The sequence below is a fragment of the Epargyreus clarus genome, unplaced genomic scaffold, assembly GCF_041222505.1.
Source record: "Epargyreus clarus isolate Ecla_fem2 unplaced genomic scaffold, WU_Ecla_fem_2.2 ptg000001l, whole genome shotgun sequence".
Lineage (NCBI taxonomy): Eukaryota > Metazoa > Arthropoda > Insecta > Lepidoptera > Hesperiidae > Epargyreus > Epargyreus clarus.
The window spans coordinates 11,420,415-11,442,904 of NW_027332209.1; the positions used below are offsets into that span (position 1 = coordinate 11,420,415).

A 22,490-nucleotide genomic window follows, 5' to 3' on the forward strand; every position below is an offset into this window, starting at 1 on the left:
CTGACTTCATAAAACGAAGACGCTTTTCAATTCCACGCGTATTTTTCTTGAGGTACTTACGTAGGTAGTGCAGATGTAAGAATGCAGTTTTATAGCCAGATATACGTACATATATCGTAGTAAGCTGGCGGTGACACCACTGGTACACTCTGTTGTTGTATTCAGTAACAAAAATTAACTACTATATTCTAATTTAAAAGTTAGATAGGGCAAACTCACACTATTCTTCTTTGGGTCAGTTATCAGTGCGTCTCTTGGGAATCTTAGGATGCATGTATTCAACACATGCCTCATATTGTGACCAAGTTTTGAAAACGAGATCAAATTTTAATGTAATCTTGGAAATAACTAAACCCTAAAATTTCCTACCTACATAGGTACTTAAAGGTAAATTAATTTATAGACTTCGAAAATAAGAATTTATCCTGGATAGTACCTACTACAATGAAACCTTATGCCTAAAAATACATTAGCACATTTTTATAGTTTATTACGAAATCTGAACACAGTGCGGTTATCTACTAGCTCAACATTAGTATCTACCTAAATTCATGCGTCAATCGTAACCGCAAACCGCAGTTTTATCATACGATACTTTTTACCTTCGGTTATCTAAAAGCGATAGTTAAAAGTGAATGTAGGTAGTAGCTAATCTGTTTTATTAATATGCCTATCAAATTAACGGGCACATCGTAGTTGATATATTTTTTATAAAACATCATTCGTATTGTATATTTTTTCCGTAGGTATCTATAGCTAGGTACTATTGCCGTGCAAGATTAGATATTATCTTATTTTAGAAGTAGCAAACAAGAATGTGGTTCACGTGATGGGAACTGCCACCCATGGAGATCTATAATCAGCCCGGGATAGGATTGAAGACCTACTTGATGTTGGCGTATGTAACGCCTTACTGTCCTAAAGACTAAGTTAGAGCGTCTCGTGCTCTTGTGTGTCTCTCCCTTAGAACACTTCCTTCAAACTAAAACATATAAGGGTAGGCCGTTATGTAGAAATTGGTGTGAACTCTGACATTTTACGTTATATTGAACGCCATGGGCATGGTTCACATGTATTTTAAAGGTGGTAGAACCCTTTCGGTTTGACTCGGGCGGCACCACTGCCACACCTATTTCTGCATCATAACAGCAGAGTTAAGCGCTGCTGTGTTCTGGTTTGAAGGGTGTGGTACGGGAAACATACTTTTGTGGCAGACCTCAGGTAGGAATATTTAATCCCATCTGGGGTTGATTACTGATGTCCATGGGCATCAGTAGCCACTAACCATCAGGTGGACTGCATGCTTTTCTGCTACTCCTATATTATAAAAACATATTAACATGTATTTGAATATACGAAACAAATAAACAAATGATATTCTTCAATATTAACCCAGAGGTGTCTTTTTTTTGTACCTGAGCCCATGACAAATCGGGCGCCTAAATTAAAACTGGGTAATGATGTTTTGCACGTAAGCTTCGTAGATAATGACGCTATATTAACCTTAATAATGACAGTCATCTTCCCGTTATCAAAATTCAAACAACAGACTTGTGATGTGAGAGCAAATATTGTACCAAAATTCCACCTCATTTACCTATCGTAGTGTTCTAGAAACTTCGACCGAAATTTTAAAGGTATATCAGAGGATTACCTAATTGATCGAACACCGTAAAGTTACGCAGATTTTGGGCTCATTTTTATTAAATTTTCAATTTCATTATATCTTTGTTGTATTATTTTAGGAAAATATATTAGGTATATAATAGCAAACAATCGGTAAGTACACGATCTTCCATAAATTATCACTACAACCCAAATACATCTACACAAACTCATCAACTGAATTCTTATATAGCTAAGGTTACTATACAACCAACTAGCTGACCCAGCAACTTTGTACCGCCTCAAAATCTGTAAATGTATCAAAAAATGTATCAAATTTTTCTAATAAAATATAGCCTATATTACTCGTGGATAATGTAGCTTTCGAAAGGTAAAATAATTTTAAAATCGGTCCAGTAGTTTTTGAGCCTATTCATTACAATTAGATAACATGCATTATGAATAATTTTCAAATCGTGTGCAACGTAATAAATTCTATAAAAAAAAGTCTATTAAGACTAAGCGAAAATTTTGTGCATCAAAATTAGAAATCTTGTTTGGTGAACTTTTTCCTTTTTGAAATAGAGATATCTTATTTTGTCGCACAGTACTAAAAGATTCTCCAGTTTAACTCTATAAAAGGAAACCGTAAATAAAACAATAAATAATATAAAACAATACTTTTTATTTCTCTGAATTATCGAAACTAGTATTGGAATTGTAACTTAAATCAACCCTAAGCGCCACCCAAAGTCTACAGGAGGGGACTGGCTTATTTATTTACGAGCCAAAAATAGCCGGTGCCGTCCAAGCCATGGCTTTGCCCCCAATAAGACCTTACGGCTAGCCCACGAGGTTACTCCCAAGGGGTTCCACCGCAGAAATATTCCAAGGGCAATAGCTCACCACGTACTTTGTGGTATCAGAACCATCGAACAAGGAACGGACACCATGAAACCACCATGACTGTCAATCAATGCCGAAATCCACCAAACCTGTGACTTTACCCCAATTCTAAAACAAATTATTAACTATTTTATTATTATTATTTACAACAGAGTAATCTTGCCAGGTGTTTTTTTAATATAATATACTTATCAGTACTCACAACAGTTACATAAATATTAATAACTCGCTTTTCACACAGGTACAGAATTGAAAGCCACAAACATGATTTTTCTTATATCACTTACAATTTTCAACTTTTCTTTCACACAATAACTTCTTAATAATGGCAGTATTATGATAATAAATGTTTAGTCTATTTAGACTCAGAGACAAATATCCCTCAACAAATGTTGAGCGAAATCGCGAAATTCATCGCGAAATATTTCACGCAACATGTTGCGGAATATTGTCAATTATTAAATACGAAGATTAAATATTACAGCCCAAAAGTTTGACTTGCGTATCCATGTGTATATTTAATAGACTTTGGAATAGATAATCTACCCCGAAAATCAGACAAATCAATCTTTTTGGCCGTAATATCAAAGAGCGCATTTATAGCAAAAATCCTATCTGCTTCGTAGTCAAAGTTTAAAATATTCGAAAGCAGATAATTATCTTTATAAACGCACCCTAAATCTAAATACTTTGGATTATCAAACTTTTGATAACAGACAAAAAACTTTTTGTTATAAATAGCAAGTTTTCTATAACAAAAAGGCATTTATAGCAAACTGAATTAAGTAATAACCACTTCATATACATAGAGATATGTAATCTAATCCGAATTAAATATTTACACATTAAACAATAAACTTAATTATTATATTACTCGCGTATGTGAGCAAGATTATTATTTTGTCACGAGTGGAATAGTTAAATTAACTAAACAATGAAAAACAAACTAATACGCGAAAATTATTAAGATAATGGCACTGAAAACGCCGTACCACGTAAATGATTCGAACAGATTCCACTAAATCACGTGATACAAAATTTTCATTGCACAATTACACATCAGTTGTATTCAAAGAGGCAATATAACGAAACATTTCCATACAATTCTTCTAAATTGAAAATTCACAATACATAGTTGAGATAAAAAGAATTAGAAAATGTTTTCTAAACTTTATGTTAAAGAACAGTGTAAGAAAAATGTGTTACTATTTACAAACAAGTCTACTCACAACATACTGTGATAGAATACATGAGATATTCTAAATACATAATTCTAACTTCTATTTAATAACTCACTTAACTTATAAACCAGTCTCCATTGACACACAAATCTTCTTTCTTCATTAGCAAAATCTAATTTCACAAACATATTAGTCTTATTTTCAATTCCACATAAAATTTATTCAAATTGTTTTTCACTTTCTCAATAAATGTAGCTCACATTAGTGGAAATGATTAAATTCTATGTATATCTTTCTTCACTCTTACTGAGAAATTTATTCATTCATTCTTTTTTCTTTAGCTCGAAGGATTTTTTTTCTTTTTGTTTTTTTTTATTATGTGTGTATTTATTTATATTTCCTTTTAGGTTCATTCTTTCTCCTTTTCTTTTTTTATTTTTCTTCATTTACACTATAATATTTACACTTCTTGTACTACCTTTTTTTTTCTTCAAATTATCTTACTAATATTTCTCCATTCCTTACATATATTTACACGGATGAAGGCACAGCCTTAAGATCTTTCCATTCATGAACTCTTCACAAATGCTTTTCAAATCTTTGTGAAACTGTTATCACTTGACAAATGCCTCCGGTGGTATCTTGCCTTCTGATCGGAGTTGGTTGAATATGAACAGTGCGCGTTGCATATCCCAACCGGTTTCTTGAAGACAGCTGTTGACAGATAGAGATGGTATATTATAAATCAATGCAGAACAAATACTAAGTGCAGTTTGGTCTTAGATAAGTGGGGGTGTATATTGTATACTATACAATTTTATATAAAATTGAATTAACATGTAAGTATAACACCAAAAACACATGATCAGGGAGATAAATGATGGTAAAGTATAGAGCTAATAGCTAATAATAGAATCCTTATGTGTCAGACGCCGGCAGCGCCACCGCTACACCTAGCTGTCTAATAACAACAGAGTTAAGTCCTACTGTGTTCTGGATTGATGGGTGCAGTATGGGAGACATGCTTTTCTGATACCCCCTGGCTTAGTCTTAGGGAGAGTAGGACCTGTGACCGACGTCAGGTATGAATCTAATCTTATCTGTGGTTGATCTCACTTGGTAGTAGCCATTTATCATCCGATGGAATGCATGTTTGTCTACTCCTCCCAAAATAAGATTAAAAAAAATAATAGAATGCAAGTAATACTAACTTTATACTCCAGTGTTCGTTCATGCCGGTCTGCTGTCCGAGCATGACGACCATCATCTTCTGCGAGTCGTCTTGCGAACTGGCCGGCGGCGGGGCGGGCGCGGGGGCCGAGGGGCCCGGGGCGTTGCCGGCTGATGCGAACGCTCTGTCCTCCTGGTAACATCGAATCAAGGGTCATAGATTATTCTACCTAAACCACCTATTTCTACCTAATAACAGCAGTGTTAGCCGCAGCTGTGTTCCGGTTTGAAGGGTGTGGTAAGGGAGACAGACTTTTCCGAGGCGTTCCAGCTTAGTCCTCAGGGGTAGCGGCGCATCTGTGGCCGACCTCAGGTAAAAAAAAAAAAAAAAAAAAAAAACCAGTGTTGCCGGCTGATGGAAACGTATGGTCCTTCTAGAGACATTGAATGAAAGGTATTATAATACTTATAATGGTAGTACAAAACCATAAAGTATTGGATGATAAGGTAAACGTTGAGGATCATGATTAAGAAAGGTAGCCCCAACATCACACAAGGTCACAAGCTACATCACAACTGCATTATACATATGTGATTAATCATGATCAAGTTAACCTGTGGTGCATTTAGTGGCACAACCTTGTTTGTGGTTCAACTCTGCAGGCACCCACGCCATACTTTATACTGCCTTATAATAGTGGTAGCATTATTATGTTCTGGCTTGAAGGATTCAGTGAGGGAGATGTAAGAGGCATTTAAACTTAGTCCTCTGGAGTTAGCAAGACATTTATGGCCAATATCAAGTAACACTCTGCTACTATCTGGGATTAATTATAGATGTCCATATTACAGCTGTGGCCACATACCTTCATGTGTGGCCACATACCTTTGGTACTTCTATACTATACCAAAATATGAACAAGTGGAACCATATCACCAGCATATCACATAAGACTATCTATTACTTGACATAATGAATCCTCACCTGGTCCTTAGTAGTGTTGGTGATGAAGAGCATATCGTTGATGATGCAGAATCCGCCGCCGCTGTTCGGCACCACAACGAACGTGCGGTGGAACGCTCGGGACGGTGTGCCCGCTGTGTTAGTCTCCTTGAACACGCCGTTCATGGACAGCACTATCATTGCTGGCTGTAGAGAAAAAAAATAGGAAAGGTTTTATTTTTTCTATGTAAACTCTCCAAGAAACATCAAAAGTAGAGGGTGTATTCTGTTGCAATTCATATGATTATTACAGGTTTAAGAAAAAATATGTTTGGCTAACCGAGGCGCAAACCTAGAACCCTCTTCATATCAAATTGGTATGGTTACAGTTCTGTTACAAACAGTACAGGTTGTCAAAATTCATTAGTTGAGTTTCATGAATAAAAAACGTTATTAAATTATGTATTATTAAAAATCAGTGTTGCAATGATAAGTACCATCTCCATTAAATGTACCCAATCGTTTACTGTATATAAATAAATATTATATACATACCGTAAACACTAATAAATCGACTGCGAATCCCATCAGATCATGTGTGGTTTTGGGCAGATCTGACAAGAATGACACCACTTGTAATCTTCCACTTCTCAAGTGTCTTCTCCTACTTTCTCTCTCTGTGACTCGCAATAAATTACGACTGTTTGTAATGTATGAATTGAGTCTGAAAAAAATAAGAAAATGCAAATTAAGCAAGAAAAATTATAGTAATTTTTAGCACAAAATTATTTTCTACTTATATCCTATAAATTGACATACAGATGTAATGCATTATTATGAAATGAGTCTTTTTTTGAATACTATAAAAGGGGCACATATTAAACCTAATGTTATATGATCGTTGACATGGCCCTGTGTGAGGCATCAGACATTCTAGGTGTCATATGTACGTTCTAGTTGTCACACAATCATATACAAACTCTCACACACATAAAACTTATTTTACCCCACGAATTGATAAACACACCATATAATGTCAAGAAAAAATCAAACCAAATCATACAATACTTCGATTAGCCCCTATTATTATACTTATACTATATACTACTAATAAACTGTAAACTAACTTGCTAACAGACGCGTTCCGGACATCATTCGTCAGGTAGCTGGCCGCCATGGACATGATCGCGTTCTCATGGTAGGCCTCGAGCAGTTGTTGTCTGGACTCCGAGTCGTATATCGCGAAGTACTGCGTGAGGAACTCCCTGACAAGGTCCTGGCCGGCCGGGTCGATGAGGAACGACTGCTGGCGGGGAGGTAGGGCAACGTCTTCGGACACGTCGAAACCAATCGCCGGGGGCAGGTCCACTCCGTCCTGAGTTAGTTGAAGTTGGTGTAAGGAAAAGTTGGTATATGATTAAGAAAGTTAGTATTACAAAAGTAGATTAGTAAGTGTCCAAACACCGACCGATCGTCGATTAGTGTGTGGGCACCCTAAGCAAAATATCAAAGATATTATTTATAATAAACAGATCTAAATCAAAATCTGTATTTTTGTATGACGAGTTAGAATAAACCTACACAGCATAATAATATGTCTATACATCTCAGTTAAATTCAGATATCAAATCAGATCAGACTTTTTTAATTGCCATATATTTTGACACATAAAATCAAGACAAAATTATATAATATCTTTGGTATATTATGTACAATAGTTTTGTTCACATTCATGTTTAGTACCAGGTTAGTAGGTAAGTGATTGCAGTATTTTTAATAATTTGCAAGATTAATGCCATAGCAACGAGTTTTTCTCTTAGTAATACTTACATTACTTTGCTTCATTACATCTAAAAAGAATGTTAGAACCTCGACGTCAACAAACAAACAAAATTCATGTTCCCATCGAGGTATCGCACACTCATCTTAAATTGCCACTAGCAGTCGACTAAAACATTTAGAAATCATACATTATATTATATAAATTATTTCATCTGATGATTAATAAACTTACCAGTCTCACCAGCTTCGGAAACTTCTTCCGGACATCGCTGGACATAAGAAACATGGCAAAAGATGAGATGGATCTCTGCAACTTAACCTCATATCAGTAACAAAACGACACTAATGGTAAATGGTTGTCGAGCAAAAATATATACGATCAGAGTACACCACATAATAGACGCCTAGTAGAAGTTATTTACGAAATTGAACAATAATTATTTTTAATATTATTCTATGCTCACTGTACATAAAGATCATTTCATTTATTTGTCAATGTGTGTGACTTTGCACAAAGATACTGAATATGTATGTGTATGTAAAAATTACAATGACTCGTAAAAGAACAAAAAAGCAACCCTTTCTATGTTTATAAAACAGAGAATAGGACAAGGTCTGACGCATCATAGGCACACATATTCAACTCGCATATATACAAAATCTCACACACATAGGGTCACATATTTATGGAATGATTAATCATCATTTATAAAGGAAATTGATATGTTTATAATTCCTGCTAGACATCTATATTGAGGCGAAAAAATATTTAAACATTGTAATTTATAAACCAAATTAGTTCAGTACCTTTTTTATATAAATATATACTTAAAAGTGTAATCTCTTTTTATGTACTCATGACATACATGAAAGTACATTCCAAACTAATTTGGTTTAATATATTTTTTCAAAGTATGATTTTTTTATATTTTTTTTAAATATTTTCTGCACGTAATATGTTACCCTCTGATCAATACATTTAATTTTTGCTCGATAACCACAATGTTGACTTTAACATTATAAACATATTAAGTATAAATAAATATAGAAGTGTACTGTTCAAACCTGGTACCAGTGTCAGTTCATACTAAAGCTAGAAACATATTATTATACAGCAGCATTTTATAAATTATCTTTTGATTTCATTTGTGAAATATTTAACTTGTACAATCAGTACAAACTATTTGGATCCAATAATTATATTTCATATTCATGTGTATATATATGTTTATAGCTTTGAATTAACTGATATATAAATCTGCCTTTCCACAAAGTATCCAGCTGATGGGACATCCCGACACTCTGAAAAGCGATATAGATTTTATGTTAAGTTCAGAGAGCCGTGTTGTATGGTATTGCAAATATCCTCCTGTATTTTACGTGCAAATAAAACGAAAATATCGTTAACACTAGTTAACGCAAAAAGTAATATGTAATGACACAATTTACTCCAGCCATACCCATTAACCAATATCACTTCTATAGTTATTTAAATCAATGTTTTCAGTATAATGTGGAAGTCAACAGCACAAGAAATTTTCAACATGAATTAGCAAGAAGACAATGCAAATTGATTTGTTGACATTACGTTTTAGTAAAAAAAAAATAAAGATATTTAAAATATGTTTTACAGAAATGATGGTATATATTTTAAGTACCTTTGGATAATATTATTGCATTGCCTTTTTCACATCTTGTTCCACTGCATACTATATAATTATTTTAACATTGATAAATTATGTATTCACAGATTCACACATAATGTGTATGTCTCCTGATAAAACAATATTTCTGAATCTTAATATACATGTAATAAACATACTTGATATAAGATTAACTATGGGGATTTTAATGTGGTGCTTATGTATTTTACTTTCATTTAAAATATATGTGTATGAATGTCAGTATCACTAGCATATATTTCCCTATAAAATATTAAATAAAAAATATTTAAAGCAAGATTTATTTAAGTAAATCAATGCTTAAATAAATTACTTGTTTTCAAAAGAATGTTTAATTGGATGATAAAATAAATTATCATCCAATTACTGATTGATGAAATCAATTTCTACATAATATATAATATTATTATCTTTATGAACATTTCTGTAAGAGACATTTTGAAAGCAAATAATTGAATGTTTACTTGTTTTAATATATGAGATAACAAGCTTGTTTTATTGTTTTACTTTGTATCTAATTTATACATCACTGGCACCACATAATTAATAAAGTATTAATATTATATGTAGGTCAACCAAAATTTCACAGATAAAAGAAAATCTAAATTTATAATAAGCAACAATAAAGCAGCTTTGAGTAATTCAAAATTGATTACCTCTTGACTTGTCTTAAAGTTATTTTAATTGAATAAACTATTGATGATTTATGAAGTAGATTATTCTTATAAAATTTGTTACCTGGAAATCACATTATATTTTTTTCCAGTACAAACATCCATTTTACTAAAATTACTAGAATAAAATTACTTAATTGTAATTGAGTCTTACTTCCCACGATATTAAATTAACATTAATATGTGAATTAATATTTATATATTAATTAATTCACAAAATCATTTAAGAAAGAAGGTGACCTACATTATATTTATATTAATGGAAAATTATTCTCAAAATGTATAAAGTAGATATTTCGAACAGTGTCAATGAAATAAATGCTGAATTGTTTTATAGTAAGAGCAATTGTCAATTACTTCAACATTTGTCTTGTATCATCCATGTTTTTGATCATATGTCGATCAAATAACTACCATAACCGGCTTATGCATCAGTGGCCAGAGCCTTCTCCACATAATGCCTCAAATCCGGCATTATCACCTCCAACCAGTAACAATTTAATGTACTCTTCATTCTAGAATACATTATCACATCATTACCTTCAATGTGTCCAGACACATACCAGTGGATTTGTAAGGATTACCTGATGTAGATATCATGATCCTGAAACCTGGCTACCAACGGATTGCCTTTGAGGTATAACTCCACCAGCGGAAGTGACTTTAGTGGCTGCAGTGACCCGAGGAATGGTATCTGAAAATAATTTAATCAATAAGTAGATTTGTATTTTAAAAATGTGGGAATAAACACTAAAGCATATTAAGATAAGTTAACAGTAACTATTTATTCTGTATAATAATAATTTGAAGCATATTGACAAAAGTTTTGAACGACTAAATAACACACACATATAGGTTTCCTTTTATGTAGTTTACATAACAGATATCTGCCTACAGTGATAATAATATGCATTTAAATATGGACACATAAATTGTCATACAGTGTGAAATCTTTAAAGTACATTAAACCCTTATATTATATAAAAATTACTATTACTCTTATTTCTATATAAATCATTTCTTTCAGATTTTGCATATAAACTAATAACAAATTGGTATTAAGAAAGGAATATAAGACTTGGAAAGTGGTAGAACCCCTTGTGGTTCGACTCCAGCGGCACCACCACCACACCTATTTATGCCTCATAACAGCAGTGTTAAGCGCTGCTGTGTTCTGGTTTGCAGGGTGTGGTAGGTAAGGGACTAAGGGAGACATACTTTTCAGAGGTGTTTCAGCTTAGTCCTCAGGGCTAGCTGCTCATCAGTGGCCAACCTCAGGTAGGAATATCTAATCCTCTCTAGGGTTGATTACATATGTCCATGGGCGGCAGCAGCCACTTACCATCATTGCACTGCATGCTCGTCTGAGACTCCTATATTATAAAAAAAAAACTTTATTATTAGAAATACTTTCAACTTACTCTGTTATCGCCCAAATACAATATCTTCAAACTCTTGAATTTACTTGACAGTACTTTCAGGTGTTCAATACCATGAAGTTTGTTGTCATTCAAGTTCAATGCTTCCAGATCGGGAATATTTTCTGCTATTATATCAATGGCGGCTAACATGATTACTGGACGGAATAGTGCACAGAATATATCTGCTAGATCTGGTGACAAAAAATGCATAGTATAAGTATTCAGTTGCATGGTCATGTTACTGGTTTATCACAAAAAAGCTTTCAGGTTTGATCCAAGGCGAAGTAGGAATCTCAATTCTCAAAGTCTATATTTTAGGTCTAGTTGGTAAAATAGTCTTAGTATCCTAATTGTATGGTACTAAATACTACATGTGTTGACTATGTTTGGCACCTAATAATTAGAAAGTACTCATCAGTGAGCATAGAAATTCAAGTGAGGTATGCATGCAAAATTAACAAACATACCAAAGTAATTATACCAATGTAAACACAAGGTTACAAAAGTAGAATAAAAATTGTATACATAAGCTGCATACACACAATGAAAATAATAAAAACAGTTACATCATTCTGAAGTAAATTTAAAATATATGTACTTAATAATATAATCTTACCAGGGTCAGCATGGAACTTTGTTAGATCCAATGCCTTAGTGGTAGCATTGTACCGTTTTGCCATCGCAAGCTTCATTTTCTCTCTCATGCCCGCATCAACAACCACATTGGGTACAGTGTTTCTCACTATCACCACCAGCTTAAAACCATCTGACATGATTATCTTTCTATCAGCATAGAACAACTTTTCTGCAATCTTAACATCATCAACGTAAAAGACAGCTGCATTCCCATTTATCTTGTAGTAGTGTGGAATAAATATATCTGGTGTTATAAAGCCGAGTAATGCTCGAAGTATTACATCTTTGTCATGTTTTGATCCATAGGGAATGATAATCTGGTACCAAGGTAATAAGCCTGGTATAAACTTCTTTTTGGGCATTCCGTGGCCTAGTCTGGGTGCTGGAGAGCCTAACCGACCCCCACGGCCTCTAAAATGTCCCTTTCGCATCGGCGGACCGCCCATACCCGCGTTAGCTCCCATATCGACGTCATCGTCCAATAATATTTTGGTGGCATCATTCCAATTCCTGAATTTGTTTTTGCCTTTATTAGTACCAGGCTTGAAACTCACGCGCCGCGTGTTATTACTTGGCACGCGGTCATCATGTTCTGAAAACAATATCAATTATTAAAATGTAATGCCTATTAAATAAATACCTCACAACAATGAATACAAGAAATACATTTACAACGTGAAGATTTCATAGATATCTAATAATAGATATGTTTCCGTAGCAATAAATAGGATAATATTGTCAAAAGGTTTCTTCCGTGTCTTTGTTACTAATTTCTGAGACTTGATTTCACAACAGGAAAATTTTATGCAAAATCGTGTCTCTCTAATGTATATCAACTGTTCAACGTTTAGCCCTTACCAAAATGTTCATCTGTTTTCCAGTTTCTAATTCTTCCACCACCGCCTCCACGTTTAGGCATGTTTACAGTGGAATAAAATTATCACGCACACGCCACGCTAATCTTTCCTTATGTCGACCTTTGTAGGCAGCCTTCAGTATTGTTCAATTGTTTACTTTTAGGATATTTCCCAGAAAGATAATTGAAAATACGCAACAGTAATAGTAAATAATATTTGAATAGCACAAAATACAAGCGGAATAACCATAAAATCGTAAGTTTTCTATCATAAAGCAATGACCTCAGCTTCTGACATCTATAAATTGATGTAGCCCGTAGTTGCTGTAACAATACAATGTTGCCATATTAGCATTAAAATTCTACCATTGTTGTAATGTTTCTACCAAAATAATGTGTATGTAATATCAGGTAAAAAATAATTGATATTACATCTTACGATGTACCTTGGAGGTGTGCAGAAAAAAAGTTTTTTATAGAATTTATGTGCTGTCTTCGTGTACCTAATAAGAAATTCTCCATAAATTATGAATTTTGTATAAAACTGATTGTATAGCTAACTCGCTCTCATTTCATAATTAAATTATTTACAATATAATATATAGGGTAGCAAGTGGAACAAGGGACTTATTTCAGGACAAAGACGAAGTCAAGAATTAAAATACAATAATAAATAGATGATAATAGTCAGTACATGGCAAAATATGAGTCTTATTAAAAACAGACGGTAAAAAATTAATCGATATAATATCTTGTTGTGAGGAACATTTTACGTTTTTTTTTATTTTTATTTATAAAAAATATTCATATATTTCGATGGGTTTATAAATCATGAGTATAAATCATTATGTGCATGAATATGTCTATCGTTAAATACAACAGAAAAGTAATTTGTGTGTTTGATTTAGTTGTTTAGATAATAACTTAAATAAGAATCAAAGATGTACAATAATGGAGACATGTATGTTGTATCTGAAAAACCACAAAAACATATAACACTTTCGACTATATCATTTAAAGAATAAAATTAAAGTTATTGAGGGAATATAGCACATTGTTTAAGAATACACGAATATTTTGTTACACTACGTTCATACAATGTATTTTTTATTTCAGTTTGAGTTGTCCTTACTCCTCCTAAATTAAGTTCATAATTGTAATATTGTTAGGATAAAAATACCATGTTAGTTGAAAACACTTGATATAATTAAAATAACAAAACAAGATATTATAGGTAATAGTTCAAGTTTGCATATTCATATCTATAGCAGTATTTCTTATCCTCATAAAAGTATTTTCTACTATAAATCTACACTAATTCAACACCTGACAACACACAATCCATAGAATAGATTTTTCTTCTTTAGCATTTATTGTCTATGATACACGCTTTCGAGTTCCTATTTACGCAGAATAAAAACACGCTGTACTTAATTTATTTAGTATATAATAAGTTAATTAATTTTAAATATTGATTTTTATATTTATGACTACTGTATATTGACAGTTAAATAAATACCACAAAAACCCTATTTTGAAATGAATAGATACAAACCTTCTTATATCGGAACGTTCTTGTAACCATAGCTTTAAAAATAAAACGACCAAAGACAAAGTTCGTGTGCTTTTCGTCGAGTCTGCCATGTTTTGTCCTACTTGTCGCGCTTGATCAACGCGTTCGCGATTTCTGTTACAAACTATTATTTTACTGAATGTATTACGGGCTGTGTTTTGTTTACAAATAGTGTAGTTGATGACGTCGTAATTATCTTAGTGAAACTTTAAATCGATCACTTTTGATACTTGTGTGTATAATGGTGTAGTTCGCATTTCATCAAATTTTGAAATCGTTCACAAGCTTGCCATCGCTCGTAAGCTACCTATATACAGAGGAATTCCGTCGCTGTTTTTATAACGTTATATTGCGCGTATCGTGCGTTTCTCTCCGTCGTCGATCCCGTGACGCAACCCACGTGCACATAATACGGCGAGCATCTCGTGCACATTTGTTATTATTTTGTTCGCGGCTCACGAGTTCGATTCGAATCCGTCAGGATCGGATCGAAGAAGGGAAATCGTCGTCCGTCTTACTCCCTCCCGTCGCAGTACGTTCGGTTGCACTCGTCGATTTTGATAAATGGAAATAAGACTGTGATTTAGTCAGTGGGGTGTGCATAATTGTTTTGGTGCGCGAGGATAGTGGCGAGCGGCGATCGGTGGCCGCCGCAGCGCACACGTGACGCGGTCGTGTGTTTGGGTTCTCGGTGCTCAGTGGTAGGGTTCGCGGGCGCACGCTTCCAGTCCGCCTGCAGTGCGGAGCGCGGCGGCAGCGAGGTGAATCACCGCGCGGCGTGTTGATCGTGCTTATTTACCCGCGAGTGCATCGTTGAAGTGCGTGGAGCGGAAGTGCGAAGGCATGTGCGGCGCGCGTCGGCGCCGATGACCCGGCCGTCCGATGCGACGGCGTTTTGAGCCAGTGAGCCGAGTGTTAGCTATGCCTCTTGGGTTATGAGTGTGTGACAAAGTTGTGCTGTGCTGAGTACACTGGAGCCCCTAGACGGAGTTGGGCCCGCCGGGGCGGCCCTGGTGCTTCTCGGGGCTCCGCACGAAGGCAAAATGGCTGCGTGGAACCGCCACCACCATTTCAACATGCTCATGGATGAGAATGCCAAAAATAAATGTAAGTACTGCACACAATCCTACCTGAAACTTGTTTATAGTGTACCAAAACATGCATTAGCAACATACATGGAGTTGAGCTTGACAACACTGCCATGCTGGATGCATGTGTCTCTGTTTATGCAATAAATATTTTGCTGCCAGCTTGAGCCTGCATTCAGAGAAAATTTATTTAACTTCTGCTGTTGAATGTATTTAAACATCAACTGTCACTAAGTGAATGAAGTAACATGCTTTAGCATATCAATAAAGTTTGCAAATTGACATTCATTGACTTGATTTGTTGTTTAGGCAAGTGTTATTACTGTACTATATTTATTTAAGTGCATTTTTCTATTTATAGGATGAATAGAATTATCCTAATGTTATACACACAATTAGTAACATGATCAAGACATTAAAACTGTGCTTGCCTTCTGCACAGTAAAATTCTCTTAATTGTGGGTGCCATTGGATATGAACACCACACAGATGTCCAGTCCAAATATGTCTTTAAAAAATCTCTTGATTGGGATTATACAAACATTAGACATTTACACAGTCTTAAAGACAGGAATGCTCACCCAGTGTTCAATGGTATAGCACAATTGCTGCCTTATATTTTATTGCTTTATTATTTTCTGTGAATCTTAAAGATTGTCAATAGAATATATAAATTCTCATCATTGGTGTTAAAAGATCTGCCTAAAAAATCATGTGAAATTTAAATCTATTATGTAGTTTTTCTATTGATTGTTTATCTGTTGCTCAGATGAGTTTGTTTGTTGACAACAGTAAGAGTTCATTGACCTGCACTGGAATGTGGGGAATAGCAATGCACTTTACAAATATTATCTCAAATGGATATACCATGAGTGATTCAATATTTTGTTTTTTGGCTTTGTATATCACAGTATTTATGTATTAAGTTACTGACAGAAAAAAATATTGAAGGTTTTATAGGAATATTTTAAAATCAATAATGTTTGAATATAATGCATTTACATATATTACATTATACTTCTATGTTTATTTCTATAATTGCAAAAAGGTAATAATCTCGGCTGACTTTCAAGCCAAGGATAAACCCTGCTTATTATTTTGTTTACCAAGACTATTATATAACTACAACTTCAGCATGTATTAAACTTTACAATTTTTTGTAGGCAATTATTTATATGAAGTATTTTTTATTTTAAAAATCTGTAGCAAAAGTTTCAAGTAGAAAGAAAATGAAACTGTTTTTTTACTTTACGATTTTTTGTCAATAAAATCTAAGTGATTTTATACCATTTCTATTTCAGATATAATAGTAATCAATAATGAAACATTTAGAAATAAATATAGGTATTTTTATGGATTTAATATTAAAGTATAATAACTATAAGCATGCACAAACATACAGAAGAAACAGACAAACTAAAAAACATTGTTTTGGGTTCTCTTGTGTATATAGGCCCCCAATTTGAATTTTTAAATATATATACCATACACAGACAGCGATCCTTTGCAATTTTATTATATGTATAGATTTTGTATGTTTTTAGGAATGATCTTGAATAGTACACAGTAATGTAATAATTACTAAACACATGTAACTATAATATCATGTTCAAACCATTTTTTTTATATAATATGTCCATGTTTATGCATTGCATGAGTTTATTTAAAAGTTATTTGATTCCAAATAAGTGAGCTTAATTATAATACACTATCCTGTCTGTACTGCTAATTATTAAAGTTAAAAACTATATTTATTATTGCATGTTAGTTTAGTTTGTTTGTACTATAGTTACAAGCCATTTATATTGCTATTGTGAATACATGTAGTGAATTTCTGATAGACATGTAAAGTTGTATTTAAATTTTATTATTGTACACCAAATTTATTTTTAATCCATAATAGTTTGTAAAAATGTAATGCGAGTCTTTTGAGAGTGTATTTTTTTGCAGCAAGATTTTTTATGCTATACTTGTTAGTAGGTATAGTAGTCAAATTTTTTCCACATGTAAGTGATTAGTAACTTTTGTCTCTTCATTAATATTTTGAAACTCTTTTGACATATTAAATAAAATGGGGGTGTATCTGATCATAACAAAATTAACAACTTCTTGATCAATATATTCTACTATCCAAGTACTTCGACAATATTTATTATTTCAGGAACATTAAACACTCACGTAAATGCTGAATGCTTTATTAATCATCTGCTCCAATTACCCACATGTAACAATAATGGTCAACCATTATAATAACTCTAAACCTGTGAACACGCCGCCGTAAGCGTCCTTTGATGTGCCGACCGCTTACAATCGGATCACGAGTGCATCAAGTTACATGGACCCTTGATTCAATGGTCACAATACAATTTTCCGTCCTATCACCTCCTTTACAGTTCTGTCAACACAACTGCATCCGCGCTTGTGTGTGTTACGATACATTGTTGAATGCACACCGCCTCCGACTCACCTGCGGGTACGCGCTGCCCTACATCCCTTTGACCTGATTTTCCACGGCATTTGACTAGCATCGAGTTGCGAATCGAGTTACGCCCAAGTCAACGGTATGTCAGCGTCGGATATAAATATTGTCATAGTATTTTTTGATAATATATCTCGACGATTTCAAATAACTTCAGAGACATATCATAACCGGCATTTTTAATTGAAGTAGAAAAAACATAAAAGGTGACAAAAGGTAAAGTTTACTTGAAAACGTGGTAAGTCAGTATTTGTTATGTAAAATTTCGATTCTCGGCCGAATTACTCAATTCCCTGTTTCAAAACCTGCGAAAGTTTGGCGGGCGTGTAACAAAACAATATAACGAGAATCCCGGGCAATAATAAGGTTAGTGGACCGGAAAGTGAAGATTGTTTTATGACATAATTTGAAGTTTATTTTCGGACGAATTATGATCGCTCCATGTAGCCTCGACCCCAAAACTGCTTAACGCGCGTCGACCTCCCCAACCTTTAACCTAATTCTGTGTTCAACCCTCACAGAGATGGGTGTTCTGCTTGCATTGATGCTATTATTGGATAACACGACTTTTATGCTCCTTTTATGCTGGGGAAGACTGATAATATTCAATTGGAATACAATTATACTTATCGTTGCTTATTTACGATACGGGTAGGGGTGCCGCGTAGAAAATATAATACCGCAGCACCGATGTGGATGTGTTAACCTAAATCAACTCTCAATTTGTTTTTATTTGACGCTCTGAAATCTGATATAAGGGCCGAAAGCCGACAAAAACGTTCTCATAACAATGATGGCGAATTGGTGTCAGTTTTATTTTTGTTCAAACCTTTGTCTACTATACTATTCATTAGCATTTGTATAGCAGTGGTATTTTCAGTGTTAAAATTTTCATATCTTTGATTTTCCTCGTAAATCTGTAATTATCTATGGATTTGTCATGTTAAGGAACATCGAAATTGGTGCTAGACGAGAGGCTTAGGTACGACTTTGCGTGTTTTCATGTGTTGCCGCTCTCATGGAGCTGTAACCGGTCGCAACTGTAATCTTCGTTATGTTGAATTTTGTCGGAAGTTTCTCAAGAACTTCCGACTGTTTGTAGAGCATAACATTGAAGAGAATCGTGCCCAACAGATATTAAATGATTCAAAGTTACTTATTTCTTCTCGATAAACATATTACGTGTCAAACAAAAGGCGAGATATTCAAAAATCGTGTTAAGTCTCTAACATTATCAATCGGCGGATAATAACAGTAACACCTAATTCTTTGTAATGGTGCGATAACTGCACCTACATTCTATTCTATTAGGTGTTGCAATTCAAATTCCCACTACACCACACCCACGCATTTGGCACTTCATTGGAGATCGTTACGCCGGATCTACCTAAATAAAACAAAGATACTGCTCTGGATACCCAATTTCTGGGAAATTCGGAGCAGTCTCCACATCGACTTATTCACGTCTTGAATCATTGAAATACTTTAACGTATCGGGTGTTGGTTTTGGCGATCCGTGTCAAATGGAAAAATAAAACAATACTTTGCTGAAATTTATTAATTTTCTTACTTCAATTTTCTCTTTTCTAGTTCATAATTATAGTATTTTTAAAGAACCATAAAATTAAAATTAAAGTGTATTGAAGAGATTTCCAAATTATAATGCTATATTAAATTATGAAGTTTATGATAATGAATGTTAGTTAAATAACATCTCTGACGCATCTTTACTTTTAACAAAATAACTAACTCTCAAGTTTAGTCGGTAACTAGGTGTTTCGCATATATTTACTAGCTGACCCGGCAAACGTGTTGCCATATAAATAAAAAAATGTTAAGGGTGAACAAACATTATCACTTAGGGATATGAAAAATAGATAGTAGCCGATTCTCAGACCTGCTGAATATGCATATAAAATTTGGTGAAAATCGGTAAAGCCGTTGCGGAGGAGTACGGTAACTAACATTGTGACACGAGAATTTTATATATAAGAGATATCATAACGAGCAAGCTCGCTAAGTAATCAACAGGGATTTCGTGTCTCGACAGAGGGCTAAATGCGAATCTTTCCTACTTATAAGGATAAGTAATAGACCCCTGACAAATTCGCTACGGCCTCTTTTGAATTCATGAATACGAAATAAAACATGCTAATTTTGTAGAATTGTCGGAAAAACAAAATTTCACCCGTATAAATTAGCAGATGTGGAAGATTGAGGAAAATGCGGTCGTAACAAAATATTATAGTTGCTCACCCCAAAAAGCGGACGCCAATAATGTTGTAATTTAATACGGCAGGCTTTGAAAGGTCGCGTCAAATGTGCGAAAGCCGGCGCTCCCCCGTGAGAAGGGAACCGACTCCCAAATATTTGTGGCAACTTTCCACTTTCGAGCTATGCGATGTACACATCACCGCTACAGATACAATTAGCGGCCGCTCAATCCACGTTGGAATGCTTTAAAATTTTATAGCGAGTCAAATTAAACAGCGTAAACCCATACAGAACCTCGATCGCTATTAGCGCTGCGTATCATAAAAATTAATTCGGTTCGACCAACACACAAGTACGCTTATTCACCGTCATCATAAAAATAGTCATTCAAGGATATCGCAAAAGATCGTGTGGAGGTTAACGAACCCATTCGCCGGTCTCGCTCCAAAATTGCAAGTGTAGCGTTGGTTTTACCGCGAGGCTCGCCGGAACCCCAGCCGGGCTGCCGGAGTGGCATTTTTGCAGCGCGATCAACTTTCATTCACTGTCTGAAAGCTGTTGCTACGCGGATGCTGGCCTCACGGTGTGCCGCTATTAAACCCAAACGCTCGTGCGCCGCCCGTCATGTAGATGATATCGTGCTCTTTGGAAAGTAACTCGCTAAGTTTACTTGTTAAGCGTTTTATTTCGATCGACGAACGGGCTTGCCCGTTCGTTGGGAATGCTACGAGATACGCTACAAGGAAAACTTGACTCGTTTGCGCTAGCGCATACATAGATATTTGGGTAGTTCATTGTTTTTATTGGTTTTACCGAAAAGTCGTTCTAGTTGACGTCGTAAATCTTCTTTATTAACACTTTTATTTTTTATTTGGATAGATCATTCATATTAGACTGTTATCGATAAAATGTCTACATATTTATTTTAAACTAGCAAATAGGAAGCTTCTTATTATCTTTATTTTTACCTAATTTTCTGTTTTTAACCACCTAAGTAAATTTGATGTATACCACATAAGTTAAATGAGTATGCCTATTGCCTAACACATTTAACATAAACAACAATCCTCCTTGTATTCTTTCATGGCCATGGTTAACCACAACTCTTTAGTTTTTTTGCTTTCTTAAAGGTTATTACTTCCATATAAGTTAAAACAGCAGTTACACATAAAACATCGTTGAATCGAAAAGTAAAATTGAAAAATGGCTTATGCACGTTTCCGTCGCGGTGCATACATCTCGCGGGCCGCGGCAACGTCGGTGTTTAACGGTAACCGTTTAAGTGCCCATATCACGGCGGAAGCGGCGTTGTCTGGCCGTCTCGAACCGGTGAATGGTCACCTTTCTCCGACACACAGTCTAGACTGCGTTCCGACCGCTCAATGAATTTCACATCGGAATGCGGAACGCCCAATTTATTGTGCCCTACCAATATTCGTCAACCTCTATCGGACGAGTGAAACTGTCACGAATAATTAGAAACCTCGTTGGTCAATCATTGTCGGCGTATTTTTGATGCTTAGTGGTTGTTCTTGTTAATTTAAATCTTATATTTAACCATATTTTATTTGTTTACTTACCTAGGGTGCCACTCATAGTTTATGTCCGACCAGTTTACATTATTTTATACGAACGGATTTTAGGCGGACACAAACTACATAATTATAGAAGAATTCTTTGAATGGTTTCGTTGAATTTTAATACCCGATATAAAATCTGATTACATCTTTATTGTCGTATGCTACGGTTAAACATAAGACTGAATGAATAGGCGTCAAAGTATCCGTATCAGCCGTATCTAAGTCGTTTGACGCAATAAGTTTTTGCCTACTTTTGTTGTCATGTTCAAACGTATTATCAACACAATTCGATAACAATTCGTCGGAGACGAGTGTTGAACAATCTGAGCACAGCGCGGACAATGCGTGGGCCACGTGGGCATTGTCTGTGTGGGTATTCAGGTACCCTATGCAAATGGCTAAGATTTCTCCGGCGGTCTGTTGACGCTCGGCTCGACCCATTATTTCTGCGGCCACGATTTCATTGCGCACCGACAACCATTTGCATTTTAATTGGATTAAGTCTCGCTTATACATCACACGCTTGCTTTGTCATTCGAGACGTTTTGAGGAGTCCGAGTGCAGGGTTCTGGCGAGGTACCGATAACGTGTGAAGAGAAAAACGCAACTTTTCACCTGCAAAAGCGAATTCGAAATAAAAATGTCCGATTCGAAAAATAAAAAAATTCGCACACCAATCGTGCAGACAACAGTCTGTTAC

General features: G+C 34.7%; 2 protein-coding genes across 5 annotated transcripts in view; one reads left to right on the forward strand and one right to left on the reverse strand.

The window, feature by feature from the left end:
* Positions 1 to 2,270: 2,270 nt before the first annotated feature.
* Positions 2,271 to 13,182, reverse strand: sbr (nuclear RNA export factor small bristles). The gene is made up of 10 exons (XM_073082229.1): positions 12,859 to 13,182; positions 11,981 to 12,592; positions 11,365 to 11,555; positions 10,528 to 10,637; positions 7,820 to 7,856; positions 6,933 to 7,180; positions 6,361 to 6,529; positions 5,848 to 6,012; positions 4,904 to 5,055; positions 2,271 to 4,406 (listed from the first exon to the last, which is right to left on the reverse strand). Exons 1-10 carry the CDS (start codon positions 12,917 to 12,919, stop codon positions 4,307 to 4,309), a joined length of 1,845 nt encoding a protein of 614 aa, XP_072938330.1. The 5' UTR covers positions 12,920 to 13,182; the 3' UTR covers positions 2,271 to 4,306.
* Positions 13,183 to 14,464: 1,282 nt separating this feature from the next.
* Positions 14,465 to 22,490, forward strand: part of mnb (minibrain) — a 182,637-nt gene continuing 174,611 nt past the window's right edge. For 3 of the 4 annotated variants that reach the window (XM_073082412.1, XM_073082556.1, XM_073082713.1), the window contains exon 1: positions 14,465 to 15,536. In XM_073082412.1, coding sequence (XP_072938513.1) covers positions 15,473 to 15,536 — 64 coding nt within the window. In that variant the 5' untranslated portion in view covers positions 14,465 to 15,472. The remainder of the gene's footprint in view (positions 15,537 to 22,490) is intronic. The other variant, XM_073082780.1, reaches the window with a different exon arrangement.